We start from the raw sequence: 14,454 nt of genomic DNA, 5'->3' as shown, positions 1-14,454 counted from the left end.
TTTTGGCCCTATTATTACTTCAACATGAATCATATCATCATCAACCCTAAATCTCTAGAATTGTCTAGAAGAATTTCTCATGTTCGAATTAATATAAAATGCATTTAAATTCAGAGATTATGAATTAAATGAACTGAAAAGTAATCAGGAAAAGTAAATAATGAATCTTTTTTCTTTCAACTGCTTTAGTATGAGATTAAGGATTTATCTGAAATTTCAGAAAATAAAGAACCGACTTTGTCCTAAAATCCTTGTAAAATATCTGAAAAGTAAGATAATAAGATTTTTCATCAAACTTTCCACTATAATTACAACGACTTTCAAATAGTCACATATTCGTTGGACTATATCCGGTTTCATTGAAGTTCAAGTCCTTCTCTGGTTTCTGCCTTTTTCTCATGCTTTTATTTGGGTTAGATCTTTTTCTCTTCCTCTCCCGGGAAAACGCGGCGTCTACTTCAAGCAACTCCTTTATCCTGGAGTTGTAAGTTTTTCTTCAGCTCTAAGAGTAACATTTCTGCTTGTCATGATGTTTAAAAGGAATGGCTGACGTAGCTATGAGTCGATACTTGGATTTTTGTGAATTAACTCATGTACAATATATCCTCACTTTTTGTGCAAAATTCAATTTTCTATCTTTCAATGTCTTCTAACATATTGCTCCAACTATTTCATTAATCCATTACTATAAACACGATATTGCTTTTCTATCAATTACGTATTGTATTCATTTTCTTCACTGGTATTTGTGGATAAATTACTTGTATTTTTTTTTAATTCAATAAAGTCATTTATCCTTCTATTTACTGATTCTTCAATTCTATTTAATTTATCGTTCATGATTAACTAGAAATTCGGTTTATAATTTAGTTACGTTAATTTATTATTGTCAATCAATCATAATTAAAATGATTAATTAAAATAATTTATTAGTTGAAAATTCTCTATCGATCATTGATTATTGATAGGATTAAATAATGTAATTTGTTTGAATATCATTTAATTAATCATTTGAATTTATCATGAATCTCAAAAAGATTCTTCAATCATTGCATCAGTAATAAATTAATTTTGTTATGAAAAATTAATGAAATATCGATTCACTAAAAAATCAATATCGAATAATATTGAATTCAGTAATAGCTTAATTAAAAATTTCTTTAATTTTTTATACCTTTCTAATTGTGTTTTAAATAGAATTTTATTATCTCAATAAAATTTTCAGCAAAGGATATCATTAAAAAAGATGATAATTATGTCTTATAAAAATATTAAATTGATCGCTTTTGTATAAACAAGAATAATTTTTCTATTATAAGCAAAGATGTAAACTTGATGTAAAATTAATCTCATTGTCATTGAAAATCTTGGTTTAAAATAACTTGCTTCCCTTATTAACTGTCTGATTGAGCAGATAATCAATTAAATTTTTCTACCTCAGTGTGCTCAAGGAAAAATATTTCAATATTCTATTTTTTTTCCTACTCTTTAATTTTTGCTTCTGAAATATTACAATGTCAATAATTAGCTCTTAGGTAAAAAAAGTTTATCCTCAAAAAAGATTCCTCCTTTATCAAGAACTGATAATATAATTCTTTATACGAATATTTAAGTCTACAAAATACCCAATTCTTCTCCATAATATCTATATTTTCATAATAATTTTTCTTTCTATCCACACAAAAGTTAATTTTTTTTATTAGCAAATTTTTACAACAGCTTTTATCTCATCTCATTATCTCTTTACAAAATCACTTAATTTGAAATAAAAAATGACAAATCTCTCAAGTTCACTTAAATCCAACATAAACTTAACTTCTTTGAAATTTAATCCTTGAAGATTTTTATTTTCATTCCTTATTTACTTCACTTTAAATATAACTTGGTTGCAAGAGCGGAATAAAGTACCTTAAGAAATAAGATTTACAAATGAATTAACTTTGACTTCACTTCTTCTTTCAACTCAAAAACTCAACATTTTTCATTTTAACTCATTTCTTTGTCAAACATTCAAAGAAATGTCTAGTGTGTTACTATGTAAATATCTTTTGTTTCAAATCACAAGTATATTAATTTTTTTATTTGTAATTGTAGTACGTTCGAAGACGACGACACTTGATTGAAATCGAGCTAGTAAAGGGGAATAAGAGTCTTGGATTCAGTATTGCTGGTGGAATTGGTAATCAACATATACCTGGTGACAATGGAATATACGTCACGAAAATTATGGATGGTGGAGCTGCACAACTTGATGGACGTTTAGCTGTTGGCGACAAATTAGTATCCGTCAAGAATAGCATGGTGAGATATTTGACCTTATCTTGTATGATTTTCATCACGTTATTATTATAGCAATTGAGATTTGGTATAACCTCGTTCTCAATCATAGATTTAAATGAATTTAAATAGTCTTGCCATAAATGCTGACCAAAGAATTTTATTGCTCTATGGTACTGAATGAAAATGACAATTAATACGATATCTAATCTTTTTAATTGCATAGTTAATATTTTATAGCTCAAAAAACAATGAATCAAATACACGTATACATTGACTTTTTTTATAATGAATATTATTTCATAGAAAAAAGTGTCGTAATATTGAATGAGTTTAACAAGTTTAAAGTTTTTGTATTGTATTGTTTAAAACAATTACTGTAAAAATAAATATTTTAATAGATTTTTAAGTAGTAATAAACGTCAAATCATAAATTGCATTATAAAATATGTTTTAGGTTCAAGTTATTGTTTTATTTTTATTTAAATTTGAAGTTTGAATGTTTTAAATAATTATTCCTGACATATTAGGAGTCACCAAATACCCAAGTGATGAAAATAAATACTAATATTATTTAACATTAAATAAATTTGTTAAAGAATAGTGGAAAAAAATAGTTTTATTTCAATTTTTCAATAGCTAAATTTTTTATTTTTTAAAATGATCATTGTTGATGATTGTCGTTAGTAAAAATTACGAAAAAATATTTAAAAGACATAAATATTAAGTTGAGATAAAGAGCGTGCTGTTACAAACTATCTCATCACATCGTACGAACTTTGAAACGTATTTTACTCTGTACATAGTCTTTTAAGTGACCGCAACAAATGGTTGGTTAAGTGTGGATGAGAAAAATAGATTAGGTTGAAGAGTTGAGGGTTTTTCAAATAATTTATAGCTTTACTTGTCTGCCGTATACAACATCTACACTACTTGAAAGCCTTTTCGCGATTTTCTACTTTGACGATTTCCTCACGTATTTCAGTTTGCGCAATAGAACTATTTGTCTTGGTCATCCCTTTGGGGATCTAAAAAGAAATGAAGAAATGAAAGTACGAATATCCCCGTGAAATGATGGTGAAAAAATCCATTATTTTGGCTTTATATATGTATGCTAGACGAACTCTTAAATAAATATTCCGTTAAGTTTCTTTCAATTTAAATTGATTTAGAAAGATAAATTTGATAGAAAATTCTGTCGATAATTTTACTTTGAATAAATAACATTTATCCTATTTTTCTATTGTTTTAAATTCTCAACAGGACAAAAAGAACGGAAAAGAAAAAAAGGATAATTAACTTTAAAAGTTTTTGAAAAAGGTTTCTGCATCGTTGAGTTTATAGTTACACATTTATGTCGAACAAAAAACAACAACTTATGCTTCTTTTTTTTTTCTTAATATTATAGCTATACTAACGACATCACAATAATGACCGTTAGTATACGTTGGTGTTTTCAGTGCTTGCCAAAACCAACTTCCTACTTCAACACTGAAGCTATAAGAAAAGCCATTATCTACCCTTCCTGTTTCTTACAACTTAAACTATATAGCTCAGACGATATTGTCCAAACAATTCTTATGGCTTACAAAATAATTGGCTATGCTAATTAGTTTTGAATAACTTGGAGGCAAGAATAATCTCAGTTATTAATTCACTTCATTTTTTTTTTCTTTCTTGCCGGAAAAACAATTACTTTAGGGGGGAAAAAGTTCCATTTATGTGCAATAACTTTTCATATTTTTCCAATATTTTTTTCTTCAGTAACCCTCTAACGATATGTAATGAAATAAATTATAATTAATTAAAATAATGAAGCAAAAATTATTCTTATGCTATTAAATGATTTCAATTTAGTTAATTTTTTTTATTAGTATTCTTTAATGGAATTCATGGTTTTAGTTGTGATATGAACTTTTCAAAAATCTCCGTGAAAACAGCTTTTAAAATATTCAAATAGAAGAATTGACCCATGACTTCTTGTAGTAAAAAAATGTTTGTCTGAAGATTCTTCTCAAGATCTTTTATTTGCCGTGTGTTTCACATGTTTCCTATCGAATCAGTTTGTTTGCAAAAAAATGCTGATGGTGCATTCATGACATACGGTGGTAAACGTGTTAAACGAGATTTATTAGATTAAAACAAATGATATTAACTGTAAACATACTAAATTTTCACATGCATACAATGTAAGCTAAACAAGATATTTTGGCGATAAATATACCAAATCTCACATTAACTTGATCTAGATACATTACACCACATAAATACTTTCATTCTTATTCTAATAACAACATTTAATATTCCTTGACAGTAAATTTAATCTTCTCTAATGTGTTCACACATTCATTTTAACCATCAACTTTTATGTTTTTTTTTTCTATTATCCTCTATTTATTTTCATCGTTATTTTCAATTACTATCATTATGAATAATATGTGAAATTATCGTGAAAACGACTTATTGTTTCACTTAAAATGTAAATATTCCGTGTAAGATGAAAAAATAAATTCCCAGAGGTTTCATCAACAATGTATCTACCTCTAGTCAGTATTTAGAACATCCATCATGATTTAACCAGAAGTGTTATCAATGCATTATGTTGTTGCATAATTTCTGTCATGTTTCGTGTACCCGTCTTGCTTATCTCGCGACAGAAATTATGCAAGAATAATTATAAACGTGAGAGACGTATCTTCAAACCATTTAAAAATTGGACAATCTTCATAATATCTAAATAAGTTTTTTCCTGAAGTCATTGGCAACAATCATTTATTCCATATCTTTTCTTAAAAATATTCTATCAAAATCGGAATACATTTTTTAATTTATAATTCATCATTTCTTGAATATAGAAGACATTATATTTATTTTTCTCATACATAATCTGCGACTGATTATTTTGTTATAGGTATGGATTGACTTTATTATATTTAAGAATTTTTATTAACAGAAATTAAAACCGTTGTCTAAAACTATTATTTTGAACAGAATTATAATACAATAAATTTTGTTTGAAAAGTTTGATCATCAATCAAAGTATTTAGATATAATTTGATGAAAAGAATGTTTTTTCTTCAATATCAGAGATTTTATTCTTAGTATCAACTAATTTATCAAAATACATAAAATATTGTTTGAGTTTTGACTGCTTAGTCAGCATATAAATTAATTTCTGTACCAAAGTAATTTATCAGACCCTAAACTTTTCTAAGATCAGGCCAAATATTGTATTTTTAAAAATAGTTTGTGAATAAGAATAATAAATTAAACTGTTTTTTCTTTCTTTTCTTCCAAAGGGTAACTGGAAAAAGCTGGAGAATGTAACGCATGAGGATGCAGTGGCCACTCTAAAAGCGACGCAGGATAGGGTAGTTTTGTTGGTCGCCAGACCGGAAGGTATTCTGCCACCTCTGCCACCAGTTTCAGACCATTCACTCTCACCACAACCTCGTAAGTGGTCGTTAGGTCTTTGCTTTGGCTATCATACAACCCAATATGATACCACAGTACAATCTATACACGTTTTAAAAATTTTTATGCTCATGTTCAAAACTAACAACCTTCGTCTTCCGTTCAATAAAATCCTTGTGGTAGATCTGACGTAAGAGAAAGACCTTGGCACAAGTACCAATTCTCTTTTGTTAGTAATTCCAAGCGTAAGAGACGGAAATCCTTCCTATCCTTATATTTTCATGAAAGATGATAGTTTCTGACTTACCAAATAACATTTTTCATTAAACATGAATTAAAGAAGATGAATTCAACCTAATAAAATAATCAATAATAAATAATATACTATAAATTTTTTTCTTTAAATAGCTAAAAGCTTATATTGATTGAGAATATGATTTTTAGTGATGTAATTCTCTCACAGAATGTAATTTCTTTATTTATTTTATTACAGTTTTTTTATCATATATAAAATGTTTTTCTATTAATGAAAAATATTTTAAATATCCATCTACTATCATGTTCATGTGCATTTCAATTACTCAGTTTACGACCTGCATTTTTTTATTCATTTTGAGCGATCCTATTATTACCTCAAGTAAATATTAATATTCAATTGTGTGAGAGAACTTTTACAACTTGGACATTCAATTATATCTTCTTTATTCGTTTTTTATCATTGCATTGTACAGAATAAATAAAACCACCAATTAAGTGCTTAAAAGTCACGATTCCATTTACAAAATGGAGTGTTAATCCTCATCCCTATTAATAATACAGTCTTGGTTTATGATATCATTTATTTTTCAGTAAATATAGAAAGTTAAGGATTAATGTTCAGAAAAAAATTGCTCCTAACACTCTGAGCTATTATTTCATTTCTACAAACATAGAAATTATTATTAAGAAAAAAAAACTTTTCTGCTTACTTTGCCCATGACTGAGCTAAAGTGACTTTGGCACTATAATTGACAATTATTTTAATGGAAATATTTTTTATTTGTCTAAATATATACTTTTTTTTTGACTAAAATAGTATTTAATTTAACAGGCAAACAAAATGGCTCGGTCTCAGCACTAGAAAACAATTCCATACCGTATTCACAAGAGTCACGACATGCTTCTTCGTTGGCACTTCACGGCACAGCAACACCTCGAGCAGTGTCACAGGAAGATATTTCACGGTAAGTAGAGAAATAAAATTAAGTCGTTAAATAATTCTAAGCTGCTTTATTTTATTTAAAAAAGGATTTTATATTAAATCTGTCATAAAAAATACGTATCTTCAAATCGCACAAATTTCAACAGTATTTTCTCTTTTATTGACTTATTTGATTCCATTAAATTATTTATATAGCAAATAAACTCAAGGTACTCTATTTACATTCTGAATTTAAATACTATATCATACAATAATAAGTTTAGTCAGTTGAGTAGTTAATTCTCTAGTAGACAGACGTGCATCACTAGCAAGATAGACTGGACATGAGAAGGGTAGGTTGGAATTATACTAGCTACTGCTCGAGCTAATTGCCAATGGATTAAGGGGTTTATCGAATAGAACAGGCATTGGATCGGATACAATGTACATTGAATGATCATCAACCAGACTGTACTCTCTAACTGACCTATTCTTCGATATTTAACCATGTTTGAATAATATTCGATTAGAATTTTTACAATTCAATAATTCAGAAAGAAAATCAACTAAATGCACAAAATATTATGAGTAATTCTATTTTTTTTTCGGTTGAACTTGCGTGTTACTCATGTCGTGGATATTTGAACATATGAAAATGCACTATTGACCAGCATTGGAAAAAATTTGCATTATTGTAAAGAGAAAACAATTGTCATTCGTGTTTGATATAAATTTGTTTTTTATATTACATTTTTATTTGTTAAATAATGCAAATATTTCATTTATGCTAAATGTTAAGTATTTTTGTTCAAAGAAATATTTATTATATTATTTACAAAAAATTTTATTATTTTAGTATTAATGAGCAGTTTTTAATATAACTCCTATATGAAGCATTGAATTTTATTCAAGAGAAAATCTTAGTGGGATTTTTGTTTGGTAGCAACGTAATGCAAAACTCTAATTTTTACAATGCTTTTTAGCTCAGAAATTAATGTTAATTTTTTTCAGTAATTTAGTGTAACCATTTTGTAAAGAATACTTTTAGCTTTTAAATAGTTTCTCAGGGATTATTTAGTGATCATTTTTTTGGAAGTAAAAAACATTCAAAGCCCAAAGTGAGCTTTTTACTGTTAAAGCTTATATCTCAAGAGAAAATAATCGCAAAAGACATATTTTGAAAAAAATTCTTTTTTTCAAAGAAACAAAAAAGCCTTCGAATATATTATTTAGATTTTAAGAAAATTTTCAAGTTAACATTAACGTTTCAACTTAAAGAATAAGTTGTAACCTATGCTAAGCTTGTATTATTTTCATTTTGTACTTTGAACCTTTTCCAATTTTCCAATTGCTATTTTTTAATCACTTTTGCTTTTAGTATGCTTTGAAAGCATTAAAAAATCTTCATCAATAGAAAATAATATTTGAAATATCAGTTCAGATAGGGTATCTATATGTTTATCACTGAATGAATGAGATCAATAGGAGATTTCAGGTCAATATTTTTATTTAGAAAACTAAATATATTAGAGGTTTTTCGACTCATTAGAGTTGAATAATTCTTTTCAATAAAATATCATTATTGAAAGAAATTCATGAAAACTTTTTTCTCTTCTATTTGTTGTAAAAACTTTCGTAAGTTACGAATTATCTAAAGAATCTATCACATTCTTCCAATCATTAACTATGATTTTCTTGACATTTTGATAACTTTTTCCAATAGAAAATAACCAAAAAAATTACAACAGTCTTTCTCTAGAATATTGGATAATTAACCATCTAAATTCAGTCTTAAATCTGGAAAGAGTAGGTAAAGATGGTAAAAGTAGAGAAAATTACAACAGAATAATAGTTGAGGAGAGTAAGAGTAGTTTAGGTGGAGTAGAAATTAAAGTTTTTTGCATGCTTTTATACCGTGATGACCGTGCGAGTGCAGCTATAACTCTTGTCGAGTTGTCGTGCCACTAGCAGACTATAGGGTACGTCGAAAATTATTCGTCTTAGTGACTCTTTTTGCACAAGTTTCTTTCTTATATTCATGCTAAAAGGCTTGAATATAAAATTTTCTTCTGAAAAATTTTTATCGAGGTAATAAGAAACGGAAAGAATAAAGTCTTCTAAGTGAGCGTGAAATTGGTAGAAAAAATTTCACTTGTACTTTTGAGCATTGTAAAAATTATTATACGGAAATTTTTTTTTACATCTTATTCATTTTTTCTATGTAAAAATATTTTTTTCATCATTAAAAATCACTTAAAAAACACCTTTTCATCTATTCACATCACTTTTAAACATAAAGTGAAAATAATAAAAAATTAACATTTGCATTCCACGTTTAATTAAAGTAAAATATTCTCGAGTCACGAGAAAATTCATTTAAAACAATTTTTCTACTAAATTTACTTTGATGCACATTTTACAACAACTGAAATTTAAGTAATAAAAATATTCTTGAAAAAGTCTTAGCATTATATATTTTACGAGTAAGACTTATAATAATGAATTATGTAAACTATAAAAATTCTTCATAAGGTCATTGGCATACATTATGTATGTTTCATCTCTTTTATGTTTTTCTAAATATTAAAGATTAAATGAAAAGTTGAGTTCCCTTAACGTAAACGTTTTAATTATAAGCAGTGAATCTATCAGCAGGTACCACAGACATTTCATATGCTATTAGAACCATCGTAAATCTTACCAGCATACCACCTACGTTTAATAGCAGAAGGCAACCAGGTATTCGTATATCATCTGAAGTGCGGACAAGCCGTTTAAAATGAAGTTTCTAACCATCCACAAATATATTACTCTATCACTTTTACCAATTAATGACATTCTCATGAAACTATACAATTCTACGATAATTACTTTAATTTAATCAATATTTTATACTTAATTTAAGCTCACTCTTTTAAGACTTTTCTTATTCTTTATTCATTTTTACCAATTTACTCTAGACACTTTATTTGACATGCTTATTTTCAAAAACTAAAGCTATCATTTCTCAAAGTTTAATGTAAAAAATGTTTTATCTTCGAAAAGTCAATGTGTGCTTAAAAAATTCAAATAATATTTGTTTTTAAAATACCTTTAATTTTTTATGCATACTTTATACTGAAAATTCCACCCAATGATTATACATTAAATAGAATTGTGTGCAAATTTTGTTGAACTGTATCAAGTCTAGCTGAAGCTATTCGCATTTTGTGGGACGCCCTTTTCAAATAATACTTCACGATGACCACTCCTCTATTCTTAACTGTTTCATCTCAGATCCATGTAGCAAAAAACTGTCTTCACTTCAACACTCTATAATGTTCTTGTCATCCAAGTACTTTAAATACAAAAAATATTTTTTAACAAACCAAGGGCATTTAAAACTTTATCTATTGATTTGGAAAATATAGCTTTTCTAACTTGATCATGAAAACAAGTACAAGATGGATATTGAAACCTTGAAATAAGCAGAAGTTTCTCGTGTAGGAGACAATAGATAAATTTTATCTAAATGGATCCACTAAATTTGATTCAAAAATTTTTCCAATAAATTATGATATTGTTATTTGTTCCATCTTTTCTTTTTTAGAAAAAGTTGACCTACTTTTGATTTCTCACAGAAACGAATTTTCAAAATTGAAAAATAAATGAACTACCTAATTCGTTAGTTCTATATAAAATGATTATAGATATTTACAATCAAAAAATAGGCAATCGCTTTATTATTATTCATAATAGTTGGAAAAAAAAAAAATTCAAGGACCAGACATCTGTAAATTTAGATGATTAAATTTTTATCAATGAAAATTATGAGAGCTCAATGGTTACTTGAAGTTGTAAATTGTTCCAATAAAGATATTTCAACTTTACTTGCTCTTAGTTTTAGCATGTGGATATATGTACAAAAGTTTTATATATACATAAGTCATCCTAGATGCGAAAATTCTTGGCACTGCAGTAGAAGTTCATTCGACTATATAATGTAACTTTCAAATACAGGCCAGGGTCAGACTGCATGTATGAATGTCATAAAAAAGGAAAAAATAACAAAAACAATGCATTTAATTATATAACTAATTTAACTGGATGACAATAGTTACACAATAAATTATCAATTATTACTGTTCATAACACTATGTAAATTCATTGTTTGCCATAAGAAATAAATTTACTATTATTATTATTTCTTTTGTCTTATATGAAAAATAAAAAGAACTTTAGGTGATTTATAAATGTAAAAAATTTCATTTTACGTTGAAAGAGAGTATTATCCAAACGTTTTCAGATATAAAAAAATTCTCACAGATAGTGAGGTCACAAAAGACAATAAAACATATCCACATGAAATGATTTATAGAATTTCTAATTCCTCACCCTTTATCTAATCACATTGTATGTCATTTACCCATGAATAAAGAACGTTATTTTTTTTTTTCACGGTGAGGAAATTTTCTTTGCTTCTAAAACTTATGGCGCTACTGTACGTAGTTGAGCAACACTTTTAGATTTTCAAGAAAAATATTTAATTTTTTTTTTAATTTTTATTTTAGCTTCATTCTTATAAAACTCTTACTAGTAGGCTAAATTTTAAGATTTCTTATCCAGAGTTTTTTATAGGATTCTTATCTTTAAAAATTTTTCTACATTTTCTAATTTTAGTTATAAAAAGTTCATCAAAAAAAAAAAATTATCAATAATGTTAATATAAATTTTTCTTGATGAATCGTTTTTATTGATTTACAAAACTTTATTTTCAAAGTTAATCAAAGTTTAGTTTTATGTATTCACTCACACGTTCCTATAAAATGATCAACTACGTGATGAAGAAAATAGCTAACCTTTGAATTTCAAAGTTTGCAACCTAATCGAAGAATAAAAGTTTGTTACTCTTGGAAGTAAGCTCTCGTTCAGGTATTTTCCATAGATTTACATATATTTACACAAGACATTACTTGATGTTGACGCAGTAACACTGTGAATATGAATGATTTGATGGGAAAAATATTTACAGTTTAATGATAGGAAGTAGTCAATGAATACTATTAATGATTACGTCTGAGGAAAAGTATGATGAAATCAATTTTCTTAATGACTATATATAAACGTGTTGTCCTTGGTGATTGATACACGTACTACTATACGTTACGAATAATGGAATACATTATGTTAATCACTATCGGTGATTAAACGACGAAACAGGAAGTTGATGACTCGTTTGTTTTATAGAGCAATGAAAAGTCTATTTACCCTACTTTCGCCCTATATTTCGTGTAATCGAATTCATCAATCTTATGCAAATTAATTTTTTACCGCTTTGTGAAGTTCTTTTTTGGCAATATAATCAAATTCCTCCAGTATTCTACAAGTGCAAGTAATGAATAATAGACTTTATTGCGAAATAAAAAAAATCTCGAGAAAGAGTAATGTGATATTTTTTATTGGTGTGTAAAAATGTTCTATGTATAATCAGATTTTCATGAATACGTGCTAGAAAAATTTTTTCATTCGTTACAAATGTAAATATTTAGCAATGTTAGCATCAATTTATATTCCTTTGCATATTTACCCTTATTTTGATTTATAAAAAACAATATTTTTTTATTTAATCCTAGAATGTTTTTAACAAATGCGTTTTTGTTTACTTTTGTATATCAATAATGACACAAAAAAAAATTCCATCTAAACTTTAAGCGAATTTTTTTGTTTTATAGCAAAAACTGATATGATTCAAAATCCCAATATTTTTTATATAATTTTAAGAATTTTTTTTGCAATTTTTTATCGAAGAAACAAACCTTTCTCTGTTTAATCATGGAATTGTTATGTTTTTATTGTAAAATTATTCATTAAAAAAAAACTCTCCTGAAGTTTTTCATGAACGCAATTTTTCAAATATTTCTTAAGAATAGATCTCTCAAGAACTCAATGATGTTAAGAGAAATTTTTTATTCTTTATTTCTCTTAATTAATCCAATAGTTTTCATTATTTCTCATCTTCAACAACGAACAATACTCAATATTTTAAAAAAAATATCAATCTATAGAATGATCATGTCATTACTTTACCATTTATATCCAATAAAAACTCTCTACTACTTGCAATTTAGAACAGCTTTAGTAAATGTGAAATACTCGAGCCCGAGTACTTGATTCAATACGTGTTGTAGTTGAAATATACTTCAAGTACTTTATAAACTATCCTGAATCTACGCTACCATAATAATGTAAAGTGGGTAAAACATCGACATTAAGAACACTTGTTTTTCTCGATATCATAATAAATATAAACAACCTCATGACTTTAGTTTCATGATGAGACTTTGATGTAAGTTACTGAGATAAGAGTAAAGTATCAAGACATATTGTACTCTTTCTTTCTATATCAGTAAACTTTAAAATGATTCACTGCTTGATTAAAACTTCAGGCTGTTCCAATTACAAAAAATTTCTTGTAAAATTCCTTCATTTACTTTTTATATTACGCTAGAAAATCAATAACAAAGTTAACTTACGAATGCATTGCTTGGATAATTTATTGCAATGTAATTTATTAGTACCCACGTCTGTGTTTTATTAGGACTTCTCGACACAAGTCTATCATAAAATATGTAAAATATACACAGTAGTATTTTATGAATAGTAACACTGTAAATCTAAAGTGTGTTCCAGTAAGCATACCTACACGTGTTCCATGTTAAACTCCGTAAACAAACTGTAGATTTCAACACACCTTAAAGTGTATTAAAAATAACTACAAGGTTCTATAGTTTATGCATAGCAAATAAAACATTGAACACTCGAGGCGTGTTATTTCAACACACTTTGAATTTACAGTAAAAATTTAATACTTAAAAGACTTTCATTTATTATACCACACTCAAATGGAAAATGATCACTTCATTAATTAGCAAAAAACGTACTAATACTTATTTTAAATGAAAAACGAATTAAAAGAAGATTTATCTTTTCATTAAAAAAAAACTTTAATTAAAATCTTTTGCTGATATTTTATTTTTCAAATAACTGATAACAGACGCTAATTTAAATAAGTTCTTTGAGTTAGTACTTTCTTTTTAATTGCTTATTAGTAACATGTGAGATGCATGTTACCATTCAAGCCTTCATATATACAATTTTATTAAAACTTTTAGCAATTAATTAGGTTGCAATTAAAGAACGTTTTTATAAAATATAATTTTATACATATGGCATATTTTTTTCATCGTAAAAATAGAAATAACCACATACAAAAAATCTAGATTACCTCACGCCCTGAATAAAATTTTTTCAATATTCAATTTGTAAAAAAAAGTAATTAATTTATTTAAAAATAAATTATGTAATTTGTGTTTACTAAATTTTTTCGTCATTTTTATAAATTGCCACATCAATTAATGAGGTTTTAATTAATAGACTTAACTATGAATGGATCCAAAAGTCAATAAAGCATTTTATCTTACTGTTTTTTCCTTATCTAAAATATATAGTAGCTTGTCAGACAACATTTTTGTGTAAATTTATCAAGCACAAATTCTTTCAAAGTATTGTGAAAAGTGTAACGACAATTTTAGTATTCCTTATGT

General features: G+C 26.6%; 1 protein-coding gene across 13 annotated transcripts in view; it reads left to right on the top strand.

The window, feature by feature from the left end:
- The window catches only part of dlg1 (discs large 1), a 116,672-nt gene that overhangs the window by 74,597 nt on the left and 27,621 nt on the right, over positions 1 to 14,454 (top strand). For all 13 annotated transcript variants that reach the window (XM_035081975.1, XM_035081976.1, XM_035081974.1 and 10 more), the window contains 3 exons: positions 2,095 to 2,301; positions 5,577 to 5,730; positions 6,782 to 6,914. In XM_035081975.1, coding sequence (XP_034937866.1) covers positions 2,095 to 2,301; positions 5,577 to 5,730; positions 6,782 to 6,914 — 494 coding nt within the window. The remainder of the gene's footprint in view (positions 1 to 2,094; positions 2,302 to 5,576; positions 5,731 to 6,781; positions 6,915 to 14,454) is intronic.

This window comes from Chelonus insularis, unplaced genomic scaffold, assembly GCF_013357705.1.
Source record: "Chelonus insularis isolate UGA/USDA-ARS -01 unplaced genomic scaffold, ASM1335770v1 contig_331_pilon, whole genome shotgun sequence".
NCBI lineage: Eukaryota > Metazoa > Arthropoda > Insecta > Hymenoptera > Braconidae > Chelonus > Chelonus insularis.
The sequence above is the reverse complement of the archived record's forward strand: the minus strand, read 5'-3'. Positions and strand labels throughout refer to the sequence as shown.